At 39.2% G+C, this 15,869-nt stretch overlaps 1 protein-coding gene across 2 annotated transcripts in view; it reads right to left on the minus strand.

The window, feature by feature from the left end:
* xxylt1 (xyloside xylosyltransferase 1) overlaps nucleotides 1-12,675 on the minus strand; it is a 53,739-nt gene extending 41,064 nt beyond the window's left edge. The window contains exons 1-2 of one of the 2 annotated variants that reach the window (XM_034308987.2): nucleotides 12,498-12,675; nucleotides 11,059-11,551 (exon numbers count right to left, since the gene is read on the minus strand). In XM_034308987.2, coding sequence (XP_034164878.1) covers nucleotides 11,059-11,526 — 468 coding nt within the window. In that variant the 5' untranslated portion in view covers nucleotides 11,527-11,551; nucleotides 12,498-12,675. Of the gene's footprint in view, nucleotides 1-11,058; nucleotides 11,552-12,469 lie in introns of both variants that reach the window. The other variant, XM_026930617.3, reaches the window with a different exon arrangement.
* Nucleotides 12,676-15,869: the final 3,194 nt, after the last annotated feature.

Consider the following 15,869-nt stretch of genomic DNA (forward strand, 5'->3'; position numbering starts at 1 on the left):
CTCTGAAATAGGATGTTCAACAAGCACATATGGACATTTTGTATTGCATTTTGTATTGTCAGTGTCATGTACACACGTTTTTGGCCATATAATGTAGTTAGGGAGGCAAAAAAATCTCCAAGGATAATAGAAGGAAAAATTGGTTTGCCAGAAAAAACAAACAAAAAAACTCCTCTTTCATCTAACCCCAACCTTAAGTGCCTGGGGTTCTCTAGACACAACAGGAACTTTGACTGGTTCTATGGTCAGATGAGACCATAGAGACCACAACTACAAGTTACAACTGGGTCGTGGCTTTTGACACGGCCAGCCCAGTCCCTAGGTCTGTAACGTGAGCTAAAGAGAGAACCTAGTGCTGTGGAGGATCTGGAGAGATTCTGTATTAAGGAATTCCTTGTTCTGTATTCTTACCAAGCATTATAGGAAAATACTCAGTACTCTTATGATGACAAAGACTGGTTGCACATGAAATGCAGGGAAGCCAATAACCTTGTTTTAAATTGTTTTTTAAATATTTATTTCATATTTTTAATAAAATTTTTGAAAAATTTTACCCGTTTACTACAGTTGCCAATAACACTAAGCTGACTATATATAGAAAACTATCAAATCTATGTCCATAATCCTTATAGACATGGAACAGTTGCATGTTGTGTCAATAATCTAGTCATAATTTCAAATTTTTAGCTCGTTTTAATCGTGCTGTTAACATAAAACAAACATAAAGAAAGCTACACTTTCCATAGTCATCATTTTTTTTTGACAGTCACAAAACTGACATGTTTGGACAGTCTAAAAATGGAACTACTGAAAACTGTAAAACATGCAAGCTAAATAAGTAAATATAATGAAAAAAAAAAGAAAGAATGGAGAACGAAAAATAAAGAGAAAGGATGGAAGGAAGGAAGGAAGGATGATCCAAAATAACAGGTGTCTAAGTACATTACATTTAAATGTCTTATTTTTAATTCACCTGCTCTAGTGAGTCTAAAGCAACTCCACATTTCAGGATCTACCTACTTCTACACCTCAATTATTATAAATAAATCTGTAATCAAAGAATCTCTGTAGCACAAGCCAAACACTCAGAGTGGATTATTATGAGATTCTCCACAGTGCTTGTTACTTTGAGGTGTGTCTATGAGGATGTGGAGTTGAGAAGAACCGGATTAAGGGTAGGGTAATCTGGACTCGGGGCTAAACGCCAACTAAATACCCCATGAGCCAAGTTAGAGGATCAGTTCCTAGCATGGATGTTGCTGGGCAAGAGCAGCTGTGCTGGAAGCAGTATGACTTTTACTGAGAAAGATCTAGTGTGTTTACAGAAAACCTAGCAACATGTTCAGCTCTTCTTCTGGAAACAACCCTTAGCACTAAAAAAAGAATAATTAGATCACAAAATGCAACCAAAAATAAGTGACTGAGAGAAGTGCGTGTAGCTGAAGCCAAATAAGGGATAAGTCTTTCAAGCCTGTTACTGAGACACAAAACACACACACACTTCAAAACATAGAGCCTAATTGTGTATTGTAGGGACACACTGTATAAGGATTCAGGCATTGAAAGAGGAACTTCTAGTGGTTCAAACAGAGCAATGATGCCCCCATGTGCCCATTGGTAAGTAAATACATAAGTAAGCAAATTTTATTTATAAAACGCATTTAAAACTGTGTTATATTGCCAAAATTATCTGGATACCTAACCATGAAACCCATATGTGCTTGTCAAACATATTATTCCAAAGGCATGGCATTAATATAGAGTTGCTTCCCCTTTTGCTGCCATAACAGCCTCTTCTGGGAAGGCTTTCCACTAGATTTTGGAGCATGGCTGTGGGGATTTGTGTTCATCCAGCCACAAGAACATTATTAAGGTCAGGCACTGATGTCAGAGCCCTGACCTTAACCCCACTGAACACTCTCCAAAATCTAGTCTTCCCAGAAGAGTGGAGGCTGTTATAGCAGCAAAAGTGAGGACCAACTGCATATTAATGCCATGCCTTTGGAATGGGATTTTCATGGTCAATTGTCCACATACTTTTGGCCATATAGTGCATCATATGTAAAACGCAACATGTAAAATGAAGCAAGAACTCATAACGTTTGTGTAAACTGAAAAATGTTCATATTTCCTGAACATTCCCCAACACTGTATAGTTTTGAGCGTAATCTACACTGCTCAAAAAAAATAAGGGAACACTTAATCATTATAGTATAACACCAAGTCAGTTAAACTTCAGGGATATCGATCTGTCCAGTTCAGAAGCATAATTGATTGTCAATCAGCTTCACCTGCTTTGGTGCAAATGAAAGTGACAACAGGTGAACTGGAGAGGCAACAGCAAGACAAGTCCCAAAAAGGGAATGGTTTTGCAGGTGGTCTCTGCTTATCCTTCCTGACTGATTTGTCTCTAGTTTTGTTTTTTGTCATTGCTTGTAGCATGAGGCAGTACCTGCAACCCAATCAGGTTGCACATGTAGTCCAGCTCCTCCAGGATGGCACATCCATACGTGCAATCGCAAGGAGGTTTGGTGTGTCATGGACCATGGAGGAGATACCGGGAGACAGGCCATTACATGGGGAGAGCTGGACAGGGCCATAGAAGGGCAACAACCCAGCAGCAGGACCGGTATCTGCTCCTTTGTGTGAGGAGGAACAGAAGGAGCACTGCGAGAGCCCTACAAAATGACCTCCAGCAGGCCACTGGTGTGAATGCCTCTGACCAAACAATCAGAAACAGACTTCATGAGGGTGGCCTGAGGGCCCGATGTCCTCTAGTGGGCCCTGTGCTCACAGCCCAGCACCGTGCAGCTCGATTGGCATTTGTCAGAGAACACCAGAATTGGCAGGTCCGCCATTGGCGCCGTGTTCTCTTCATGGATAACAGCAGGTTCACACTGATCATATGTGACAGACGTGAAGGAGTATGGAGATGCCGTGGGGAACGTTATGCTGCCTGCAACATCATCCAGCATGACCGGTCTGGCGGTGGGTCAGTGCTGGTCTGGGGAGGAATCTCCTTTGAGGGTCGCACAGACCTCCATGTGCAAGCCAACGGTACCCTTACTGCTGTTAGGTACCAGGCTGAATTCCTCAGAGCCATTGTCAGACCTTATGCTGGTGCAGTGGGCCCTGGGTTCCTCCTGGTCCATGACAATGCCCGGCCTCATGTGGCCAGAGTGTGTAGGCAGTTTCTGGATGACGAAGGCATTGATGCCACTGACTGGCCCTCATGTTCCCCAGACCTGAATCCAATTGAAAACCTCTGGGACTTATGTATTGGAGCCTCCGAAGCTGCCAAGTAGCAGCACAGACTGTCCAGGAGCTCACTGATGCCCTGATCCAGGACACCATCTGCCATCTCATCAGGAGCATGCAGACGTTGTCAGGAGTGCATACAGGCACGTGGGGGCCATACACACTACTGCCTTACATTATGAGTTGCCATGATGAAATTCATGCCAGTTGGACTAGTCTGTAATTTCAATTTTTTACTTTCATTTTCAGTGTGATTTTGAATCCAGCCCTCAATGTGCTGACGACTTTGGCGTCCACTGACCATTGTGACATCATTTTGTTCTCAACAAATTACATAATGAATATAAATAAAGATTTTTATGGATTGAGCTTGAATATATCACTTGAATATTTCGTTCATCGAGATCCAATGTGTGATTTAAGCGTTAATGGTGATCATTTCCAATCTGTTAATAGTTATTAAAAATTTTACTACAGTGATTAAGAATTACTACTTAATCACACCTGTTGATTAAGCTGTTTTTTTTTTGTTTTTTTTTTAAATTGCCTTCTAGGCCTTCTCAGAGTGAAATCATGTGACAATATAAAAATTAAACACAATGTTTTTTTGTTTTTTTTTGTTTTGTTTTTTTCAGGTTATTGGTAACTATTTGACAGACCATGTGACTCCTCATGTGCACAGCCAGTCTCTTTAAAAAGAGCCAAAGTCTCCCCATAACATGTCTATAATGGGAGAGGTATTGCTCCTCTGTGTCCATTCATCCTCTTCAATTTAATGCATAATTCTCTAAGCTCCAATAAAAGATGCATAGTTTCAGCCTTTACCAAAATTATCCCTTTACATAATACCCTTGTTGCCCAGTTAAGATGTTTCTAATAAACAAGTGAAGAGCATGATGTAGTATCTTGAGTTTTGGACATCAGTAAATCTGTGTTCTCGTAGGGGAGCTTTGGGTGATGAGAGATATACAGTGTTTGTTCGTGCAGCAATGCGGAGGAAATGTCTGTTGTGTGACCTTTTTTGTCCTGGCACAGGGCAATGAAGATCACATGGACTTGCCATGTGTGTCCTCAATACAATGGTGCCACTGCCACCTGGTGAACCAGAAGTGAAAACCTTCATTATCATTAGGCACAAGAAATGTGGTCTAATCTATTTTAACCCTCAGTATAGTGCAGTATATATATTCTACGTTGAGCTGGAACACAAAATCTCTCTGAGATCGTCCTGGTGCAAGTGTATATAAGAGATGAAGGTAATATGACATTATAATATTAAATTTTCATTTCACACTGCTATTCACATGTTTCCCTAAACATAATCTCCAAGACACACAAAGCACCCTAGCTCCCTTTCTAAGTGTTGCTAGTGGTTAGACAGTACTCTGTTGCATGTGCCCTTTGACTTGCATTTTTTATGGGTTACCCATGCTTAGGCCATCTAGTGTTTCATTTTTTTTTTTTGAAGCATTCATAAATACTAGCAGTTTCTATAACAGCCTTGCATTAGACTCTCTCAGATTGTTTATATTCAGTTTTTACTACTCCCTACAACTATTCTACACTTATTTGTGGTGATTTGCTGGAACCAGCTCCTTTAACTGCTGCTAGGACTGGATTGTGCAAAAGGTTACTTTGGATGTTTGACAAATTAATAAATAATACTTTTTTTCTTCTTCGTTTTCAAATGTGCTTTTCACTTATAAAAAAGATGAAATTTATGAAGAGTGTCGGTCTTCCAGGGCATTCTGATGCACTCCACATCATTCCCTTCTTTTAAATACCTTAGAAATTGGGATGTAAGGATTCACTCCGGTCACAATTCGATTCTCAATTTGAATATTTTGAACAAAATTTAAATGGGAAAAAAAAAAATGACTGAAAAAAATCTTTCATTTCTGAATCAATGCAAAACAATGCAAAACAATGCATCTTATTGTCTGTATAAAATAAATAAATCAAAAATTGCTACGAACAGAGGTTTAACATTATAAACAAAATGTACTACAGGTTCACCATATCTTAAAAATAAATAAATAAATAAATGTAAAACTTCTCCCAAAAAATTGACTGAATAAACAAAGTCACTAACCCAGGGAAAATGATCGATTTAAACATAATTAGCTCTGTAGCAACGTCTGAGGAGTCACTTATTAGCCAATAGAGCTCCAAAGTTGGCTAAATTGAGCTTCAAAGTCGGACAAAATGCCTGGATTTCATGACCTCTTTCACAGGCACTGTAGATCACAGCGGTGCAGGGCTGGTCTCATCTGAAAGCTACTGAAGAGCCTTCTTTGATGGTTATGACGTATCTGCGTAGTCATATAATCTATAATGAGTGTCAGTTGTTATGATCCAGAGCTATCGGTCATGTCACAAGTGCCAATGATTAATGAAACAGGCTCTCCATGAAAGACTGTGATCATGTGACCAGTGAGCTCTCTGTAAATTTTAACTCTAAGGTTGCGCAGATTGGGACCTCTGGTGTTCAAACAGTGCAACTGCATTAGATACATGATTAATAAAATGCTGATTTCCACAGGGTGAATCACACATTTCCACACTGCACATTGTCACATTTTAGCATCGTGATGCATCATGTCATGATGCATCTTTACACTGCTACTTGGGAATGACATTTACCTTTCCTTACATGATACCATCAAGAAAAAAAAGTTCAATAATATTCTTTCTAAAATTAGCTTAGATGTCACAGACTGGTCACACTCTCCTAGGTCCAATAGCTGTAGTGAAAACGAACATCCTCCCTTTAAACCATCCTCCAGTTAATTTCTATAATCCCTCTACCTCTTCCAGCTGGATACCAGGGCAAACTACTACAACTACTACAAACTACTACTACTAGGTATTTTCATGTCATATTTGGAATGGAAAACACCTACGTATAAAGCTATGAACCACACAGCGCACAAACTCAAAATGATACTTTACAGCCATTGTATGGTTTAAACACCTGGGTTACAGTTTACAGACAATGCAAACTATGTTTCTGGCCCCATAATATCACATCTGATTCTCACTTAAAGGGCACTAGAAAGACAAACAGGGTCTGCTATCAATAAAATGGCACCATCACTCTCCTCTCTTTTATAATCAGAATTTTACATCTGGTAATGTGTCTTTTAATTGCTCACACTGAGCCAAAAACATATCAAGATACTTAGAGCTATCTATGATGCCAATAGCTTAGAATCCTTTCAGAATATTAACTCTCAATATAATCTACCTGGTGGTACTTTTTTTATGAAGCTAAACATCCTCTCTCTGTGCTTATAAAGTCCAATGGGATGCAAAACCATCAATCCACCCACTACATAAATTAATATTGTTTTCACACTTGTGCTTATTCCTGGACTCTAGGATGTTTGCACTGAGAATTCGGTACATTTTGTAAAGTGTGAAGGCTGTTTTCGGTCTTGTGAGAGAACTGATTCCTGGCCCTTTTCAAAATGGTGGTCTGGAGCTCACTTCCACTGAACCATGGTGCAGTTTGTATCAGATACACATCAAGTGAGGAACACTGTTACATCTAACATCCAAAAAGTGCTGTTCTTTGCCATCTGAGTGCAGGCACCAAAGATATAAAAAAAAAATTAATAAAGAAACAAGAAAAGGATGAATCCAGTGAATCATTCCATTTTCCAAACCATTGCAATTCAGTCCACAATTCAGAAGAAATTCCTGTATGAGAATGCAAACCTGGAATTATGAGCCCCTTCCCTTAAAATGAGCCCAAAAGTCCTGGATGTAGCCTTTTTTTTTTCTTCTTTTTTTTTTTTTCTTTTTGGGAACGCCCAGTGATCACAGCTTACTACTGATGTTTCATCCAGGACAGATTACAACAGCACTTTAATGAAATGTTTTTTTTCCTAACCAACATTACAAAATTTTTCACATTTCAACACAACAATAATGATTCTGCCATTTGCTCACATGGCTACATGGAACTAGTGCTGAGACACTGCAAGAGTGGAGTAAATGTATTTATCTGAAATGGTCCCACATCCTATTTTCTCCCCTACTAGGCTATTATTATTATTATTAATAATAATCATTGTTTTGTCATTGCTTCTTTTTCTTCTTCTTTGTCTTATTATTGTAATTATTAAAAAAACGGTATTATTATAATTCTTTCGGAGTGTGATTTGACAATTTAATTTGTAATTCTTATCTGTGTTAAACAAGTAGAACCCTATGCCAATGGTGTCGAAGGCCATTCAGGACACCTCTGCCAAAGGTCTTGTCCTTCTTGTTACTAGTTTGTGTGGCAGAACTACCCTTAAAATGTAATTCAAACAGGAAGGAAGCTATTAAAGAAAAACTATTTCAGATATTTGACCTTGCTGTGACCTTGAACCTGTTTGGATCAATTCCAAAATGAAATCAGTTCATTTGCTGGTTACATTCATAATTCCATATAAATCCTACAAATGTTCAGCCAATCGTTCTTGAGATATCGCGCTAACGAGAATCTCAGACAGACACACGGACAACCCGAAAACATAACGCCTCCACCACCGAGTGACAGAAACATAAAAATATCACAGTACATGATTGGAGACATCTTGCTACCAAATTCCCAACAAAACTCTGAAGCCATATAATGAACACCTCACCATTTATTTATTCAACACTTCAAAATATTCAGAAAGAGAAAGTTCCTGAGATACAGTGGATATAAGAAATCTACACATCTTTATTAAAATGACAGGTTTTTGTGATGTAAAAGATTGAAACTAAGATAAATTTCAGAACTCTTCCCACCCTCAATGTAAAATTACAACATATAAAAATTAAGTGAAAAACAATCAAAAATTATTTAAGGGAAAAATAGGAAAAATAAAAAGTTACAATAACCTGGTTGAATAAATGTGCACACCCTTTTAAAATTGGGGATATGGCTGTGTTCAGAATGAAAAAATCACATTCAATCTCATGTTCAAAAGTAATTACCATACAGCTGGCATCAATGAGATTATTCTGATTAACCCCAAATAAAGACCAGCTGTTTCTGCAGGATTTTCTTCACATCTTCTTGGTTTCATCTGACTTCTGAAGCCATGGTCTACAAAGAGCTGACAATGCCTCTACAGGGTCTCACTGTTGAAAGGTATCGATCAGGAGAGAGGTACAAAAGAATTTCCAAAACATTAGATGTACCATGGAACACCGTGAAGGCCTTCATCAACAAGTGGAGAAAATGGAGCACCACAGTGACATCACCAAGAACAGGACGTCCCTCTAAAATTTATAAAGGGATGAGACAAAATCTTACCAGGGAGGCTGCCAAGAGACCTATGGGCAACATTAAAGGCGCTGCAGGAATATATGACAAGTGCTGATTACTCTCTGCATGTGACAACAATCTCTCATATTATTCACATGTCTGGGCTGTGGGGTAGGCGGCTATAAAGAAACTCTTTCTCACAAAAAAACATACAAGCTCAAATAAATCACCCCAAACCATGTGGCAAAATGTGTTGCAAAAAGGTCTGATGAGACCAATTCCAACAGGTATAATAATTTCATAATTCCAAAACATATATGTTTGGCACACAAAAAAAATGACATCACCAAAAGAACACCATACCCACGGTGAAGCACGGTGGTGGCAATTTGACGGATCTAGAATGTGATTGCAAGAAAATATTGTCAAGTCAATACGTGGCATGCAGATGGAATCTTACTCAAAAAGACAGAGTGGCGTAATACAATCAAAAGGCACCTCAACAGTGAATCAGTTTAGGGGTGTGCACACTTCTGCAACTAGGCCATTGTAAGTTTTTTATTTTTATTTTTCCCCTAAAAGAATTTCTCATTGTTTTTCACTTTATTTGTATACTTTGCAATTGTACATTAAAAGTGAGAAAGAAATCAGGCATTTCATATCTTTTTGCCATTCTTTTACATCACAAAAAACTGCCATTTTAGTAGATCTTTTATATCCATTGAATAAATTTGTTTAAACGAGCAATGAAGACACCTGTGGTACAAAGAAAAGAATTTAAAAAAAAAAAAAAAGAGACACAGTTGAAGATTAGGAAAAAAAAAAATCTTTTTCCAGTCTTCAACTGTCCAGTTTTGATGAGTCTGTGCCCATGACCGCCTCAGATTCCTGTTCTCGGCTGGCAGGAGTGGAACCCGATGTGATTGCCAAGGTTTGATGTGTTGTGTGTTCCGAGATGCTTTTCTGCTCACCACGGTTGTAAAGAGTGCTTACTTGAGTTAATATAGACTTCCTGTCAGCTCAGACCTGTGTGGTCATTCTCCTCTGATCTCTCTCAACAACAAGGTGTTTCAGCCTGCAGACCCTCCACTCACAGGATGTTTTTTGTTTTTTGCACCATTCTGTGTAAACTCTAGAGACTGATGTGTGCGAAATTCCCAGGGGATCGTCAGTCTCCGAAATTCTCAAACCATTCCTTCTGGCACCAACAATGATGCCACGATCAAAGTCACAGAGATCCCACTTTTTCTTCATTCTGTTTGACGTGAACATTAACTGAAGCTCTTAACCTGCATCTGCACGATTTTATGCATTGTGCTGCTGCCACTTGATTGTCTGATTGGATAACTATGAATGTGCAGGTGTACAGGTGTTTCTAATAAAGTGACCAGTGACTCTGTGATAATATTTGTACAAGTAAAGAATAAAGAATAAAACAAACACAAAACAAAAACCGGCTACTGCACCTTTAACTGTCCATATATTTTTGGGCCGCTGCATGTTATTACATGTACTCTTTTCTGACTGTCATGGTTATCGTCATTGCTCTTACAAAGATGTTTATAAATCAGCAACTAGCTGTACTTTTTTTTTTTTTAATTATTATACTGTGATAACGTTTTCAGATCATTAGATCACTCAGCCCTATTTCGTCAGTGAGTGTTATGCCAAGAAGATTAACTGTACCTAACACACTCAGTTGTTTGACTAAACAAGCCAGTCCTACATTTAACAGCATTTATTATAGTTTCTAATTTTTGGTTCAGAACAGCAGAGGACATCACTTCTAGTACTGCAGGGCCAGAGTGCACGACGTTTGACAATTTCACTGCTCCAGAACATCTACAGTAATTAACCAGGTAGCTGCTTCTGAGCAGGGACATCACTCGTGTTGGGTTCAAGACCACTTCAGTCGAGACCGAGGCAAGACCAAGACCACAGGCGATGGAGTCCGAGTCGAGGCTGAGTACGACAGCCGGGCAAGACCAAGATGGACACGCATAACCGAGTCCATATGCTCAGCTGTGTTAATCTGATGGTTGTAGTATCTTTCATTAAACCAAACATTAAATGAACTAAAGTCTCCTTTGGTACTAGCATTTTGTACAAATAAGTACACAGGACATACATGGGACGCAAGCTCATACAACTTTCTGTGATAATTACACGTACTTGTGCTGTATCATTTCGAACAAGAGAAGATGAAGTATTCTGATACGTAGTCAGTTGAAATTTATAGGCGCTCTATTAACTCCACATTTTGTACTGCAACGGGAACATCACAATGCAAACTAATACTTGTTCATGGAAATGATGTTATGGTGTTATGTTAGATGGTGTTAATAAAATATTTTGTGTCTTCGTAGGACGAGACCGAGACAAGAACGATTAAAAGTTCACCTGAATTTATGACAAGACCGAGACCATTGATGTGTGGTCTCAAGATCAAGACCCGTCTCGAGTACCTCAACACCAATAATCACCAAACTGATCTGACACTCCAGAACTGGACATCCTTGAGATCCTGTGAGTTACAGCGTGCAGGTTCTTACCTCATACTGAAAGGTCGCATCACGCAGCAGCTCAGGAAGCATCCTCACGGCCAGCTCCTTACTGCCTCCATCAGAAACATAATGAAGAACCAGAATTTCATCCTCCTGGAAACGGCCATATTTTGCCATGGAGCGCAAGGCCACCTTAAACTTGCTCTGCATCGTTCGGCTCGAGTTAATCTTCGTGAACATCATGAGAGCATGGTAGGTCTGTCGTTTTCCTGCTCGGCTCTCCTCGTGATGTGCAGATCTGGTGTCCGCTGAGAAGTCAGCGTCGTTGCGATTGGAGTTGTGACTCGTCTGCGTCTCCTTGATTCGCTTGGTGGTGCTGGAGAAGTTCTGCTTTTCTGCACCTAAATAGTAGAAAGCGATCACAGCCAGGGCTGCAGCAAGGAGCAGAGCAAGCTGATGAAGTCTGAAGGTGGCGATTCTCGCCAAGGTGAGTGAAAACACACGCAAAATGCCCATGGCTCCTAAATATACAGGGTGGAATCTGAATAAGGAGGAACAGAGAGATGATAAAAATCATAAAGATCATAAAGCACCATGCATAAGCATCACCATAAAGATCATAAAGCACCATGCATAAGCATCACCATAAAGATCATAAAGCATCATAAAGCAGCATAAAGGTCATAAAGCATCATGCATAAGCATCATGCATAAGCATCATCATAAAGCTCATAAAGCATCATAAAGGTCATAAAGCATCATAAAGCATCATGCATAAGCATCACCATAAAGCTCATAAAGCATCATAATGCTCATAAAGCATCATAAAGATCATAAAGATCATAAAGCATCATGCATAAGCATCACCATACAGATCATAAAGCATCATAAAGCAGCATAAAGGTCACAAAGCATCATGCATAACCATCATGCATAAGCATCACCATAAAGCTCATAAAGCATCATAAAGGTCATAAAGATCTTAAAGCATCATGCATAAGCATCATCATAAAGCTCATAAAGCATCATAAAGGTCATAAAGATCATAAAGATCATAAAGCATCATGCATAAGCATCACCATAAAGCTCATAAAGCATCATAAAGGTCATAAAGATCATAAAGATCATAAAGCACCATGCATAAGCATCATCACAAAGATCATAAAGCATCATAAAGATCATAAGGCACCATGAACCTGCACTACTTTGGTTTCTGATTCACAGGTGCACAGGTGCACCAGCTCACTGTTCTGAGGACCACCTGAAGGCTTCTCTACACCTGAATGCAGTGTGAGCTCATGGCCAAGTAAAAGCTAAAGGTGCAGCACATGTCACCTGTTTAACACCACAGTTTCAACAGCAGCTCTCATTAAACATAAGGCTCATTAGGAAAGCCTGAATAGCACACATCTTTCACACACTGTGCTACAGTCAGCTAACAAAGCTCTGGTTCACTCACCGTGGTGTAAACTCTCTCAGAAACACACCTTAAACACAAACAGTTTAACAGCGTCACGTTAAGTGTTCAGTCAAACTCGGGGGAAACGGGCAGGAGTCAATAAACGTTATCTGGAGTCACCGCCAGTCTCACTTCATGGCTGAACCCAAATGGCAGCCTACTCACTTCAGACGCGCCCTACATAGTGCACAGGATAACGGTTTCTAGCCTTCTGCACGCGGCACTACACACAGTGCACTTATTCAGCTCCGTTTGGGACGCGGCCCAAATCTTCGCCGTGTGAAGCCGGAGATCTACACAATAAAAGTCATCCAGATTCCGTTTTCTCTTCATATCTTTAATATCAAATAAGAAAAAAAATATACATTCGTTCATGGATTAATTTTTAAATTTATATATACTTTTTTTCTATATTGTCAAGTAAATACCATAATGCTAGATTGCTTACATTTTAAAGATGCAGGGTTAGCGTTAACTATTTATATAGAGATCTACATTCCCGATTAATCCACCACTAAAAACAAAAATGAGAATAGTTTTGTGAGTGGAATTTATTACATTAAGAAAGGAGGCAAATATAAAATCAAGAAACATTTTTAAAAATCTTTTTCGAATCGAGGCATTTATTTTGACAAGAACCTTTTGATGCTAAGCTAGCTAAACACGTCAACGGCGGCGCCATCTTCAATAGGGCAATTGTCCAAAGAACCCATTAACAGTGTTGGATTCATGACCAAGTGAGAACTGGTTCTTTCCCCCGGGGGAGTTTCTCAGAAGAAACAACTAAAACAACTAAAACTTAAACAGCTCTGCAATCGTAATTCCTACTGCGGAAAGTCGGGTTTTTCCGGGTTTACCGAGTTGCGGTTCCGTGACGTCACTTCAACATGGCGGCGCTCATGAGAGTGAAGAGTAATAATAATGAGAAGCAGAAGCAGAGATAATAATAGAGTGATTTAAGGTTATTAAGCAGTCTTTTGTGTTTCTGTTCAGATTTTGAAATCGCTAAATACCGGGTGATGTTTTGATAAATGAAATGTTAATTCACCTTCTGCGAATAAACAATCAAACTGCTCTTTCATGTAAACTATTAACAGTGAATGATTACGTTTAATAAAATGAAGCACTAAACAAACAATGCTGCCTTCAAGTGCTACCGGAATTACCGTAAATACAGGTTTCCCACTAGGAAGTTGCACAGGAATAACCCCATAAGTCGTAATTACTAATAACTGGGAAACTCGGAGTCCTAACCCTTCAACAGTTTCACTGTACTGAGTGACAGGTTTTGTTTATTTTTCTAAATGAAGCTTATTGATAGCGCTTCATGTTTTGGTCATATTCATGTAAGTATTATATCAGCAACCAGTCTTATGCATGTTGTACATGTTTACACCCTGAAAATAACTTGTACTTGACCAAAATTTAATTATCATTAGCAAGTTGGCTGAGTAATATGCGTTATGGTGTCAAAATAAAATAAAGAAAAAATAGATATGTATGAATGAACCTGGCGTCGTCCATGGTTCATGTTCATTGCGACACCAGAGCATGTGAACGCGCCTCGCTCCTAATTACTGCTTCAACACAACCATAAACTCAACCCCAGAGGTATTCAAACTTTTCCCTCATGAGCCACACTTCCCAGTTCTTTGAGATCTCGCACCCCTCCTCAACTTATATAATTACTTATATCATTTATATTAATAGCCTGTGATCAGTTAACGACCGACGCCTGGTAGTGCCCATACTCAGCGAGGCATGAGGTCCCTTTCCAGATCCTTCAGACTGACTGTCCCTCAGTGGTGGAATGAACCTCCAGCCTCAATCCGGACAGAAGAATCTGTCACTATCTTCAGAAAAGGCTAAAGATCCACCTCTTCTGTGAACACTTAACTTTTCGAGTGTGTCGTCACTGCGGCCTGTAGTGCGGTGACATATTGGATTAGATCCACTACGTACTGGATGTTTTAACCCTAACGCTAACTCTAACCATTAGATGAATTACTTACTAACATACTGTGCATGCGTGTTACTACATCCAGAACATAGTGGATCTAATCCAATACGTCATCGTGCTACAGGCCACAGTGAGGACCTCTTGTACTTCTCCCCGCTCAAAAAAAAAAAAAAACTGCACTTACACTATCTCTTACACCTCTACTCTGTGCACTTTGCTCCTCTGGCACTCAATTAAAAATCTTGAATGGTGACACTACTTGTATTGTTCTCTGCAAAGACCATATTAAGTAAATAAGGAGCCAATTTAACAAAAAGAAAAGGTCAGCCTGTCTAAAGGACCGTGATTTAAGTATAAGTATATTCAAGTTAAGTATATTTAAAGTCAGTTCAATCCATATATGAATAAGTACGGTTGACTGAAAATGTTCCACTTATAAGTATGTCAGTTCTTTCAACTGCTCCCTTTAGGGGTTGCCACAGCAGGTCATTGGTCCACATGTTTGATTTGGCACAGGTTTTACACCAGATGCCCTTCCTGACACAACCCTCTCATTTTATCCGGGCTTGGGACCAGCACTGAGAGTGCACTCCCAGTGGCTGGGTTGGTTCCCTGCCCAGGAATGAAACCCAGGCCGTGGCAGTGACAGCGCGGGATCCTTAGCCGCTAGACCACACTGGGGGTCTCCATCAATAGCCAAATTTTGGTGTTTGGGTGTTCAATAATATTTTGAATATAGTGAATTTTTTTTTTCCATTGTCAGACCGTATACGGTGTTGGTATAGTGTTTTTAACAATGGACATTTTCATAAGGCAGCTTTACAGAAATATATTAATCCAGGATATAAATATTAAATATATGAATTTATCCTTAATGAGCAAGCCAGAGGTGGTAGTGGCAAGGAAAAATTCCCTGAGACGATATGAGGAAGAAACCTTGAGAGGAACCAGACTCTAAAGGGAACTTATCCTCATCTGTGTGACACCAAATAGTGCAATTATAAATAATTCCCCTCTATAACTGTGTACTACATTGTCAAAAAGTGCCAACAGGAAAATTCATTATAGTTTTCACTATAATAAGTCTATTTTGTTGAACTTATCCACTGTTCACTGATGGAGACTTGAGTGCAAAACAGTTTGTGGGAATTGCAGTCCAAATCCATCATCGTGGTTTCTAAGTGGTACCAAATTGTGTCTGTATCCAATGAGATTGTAGTTCTGATTGCTCTGGTGGTAAACCATGTGAAGATAATGCCAGATCATTGCCTTCATCTTTTGTTGGTTTACATTTTTATATTATGATTTTATTTCTTGAAAGTATTTCTTGAAAGTATATCCATAAGGACATTTTTGAATGTTTGTTTTGAGGGTGCAACTCTGGATTTTTTTCATGATGGATGAACAATGAACCTGATTTCTGAAATGGATTAGCCTCAG

Source organism: Pangasianodon hypophthalmus, chromosome 11 (genome assembly GCF_027358585.1).
Source record: "Pangasianodon hypophthalmus isolate fPanHyp1 chromosome 11, fPanHyp1.pri, whole genome shotgun sequence".
NCBI classification, from domain to species: domain Eukaryota; kingdom Metazoa; phylum Chordata; class Actinopteri; order Siluriformes; family Pangasiidae; genus Pangasianodon; species Pangasianodon hypophthalmus.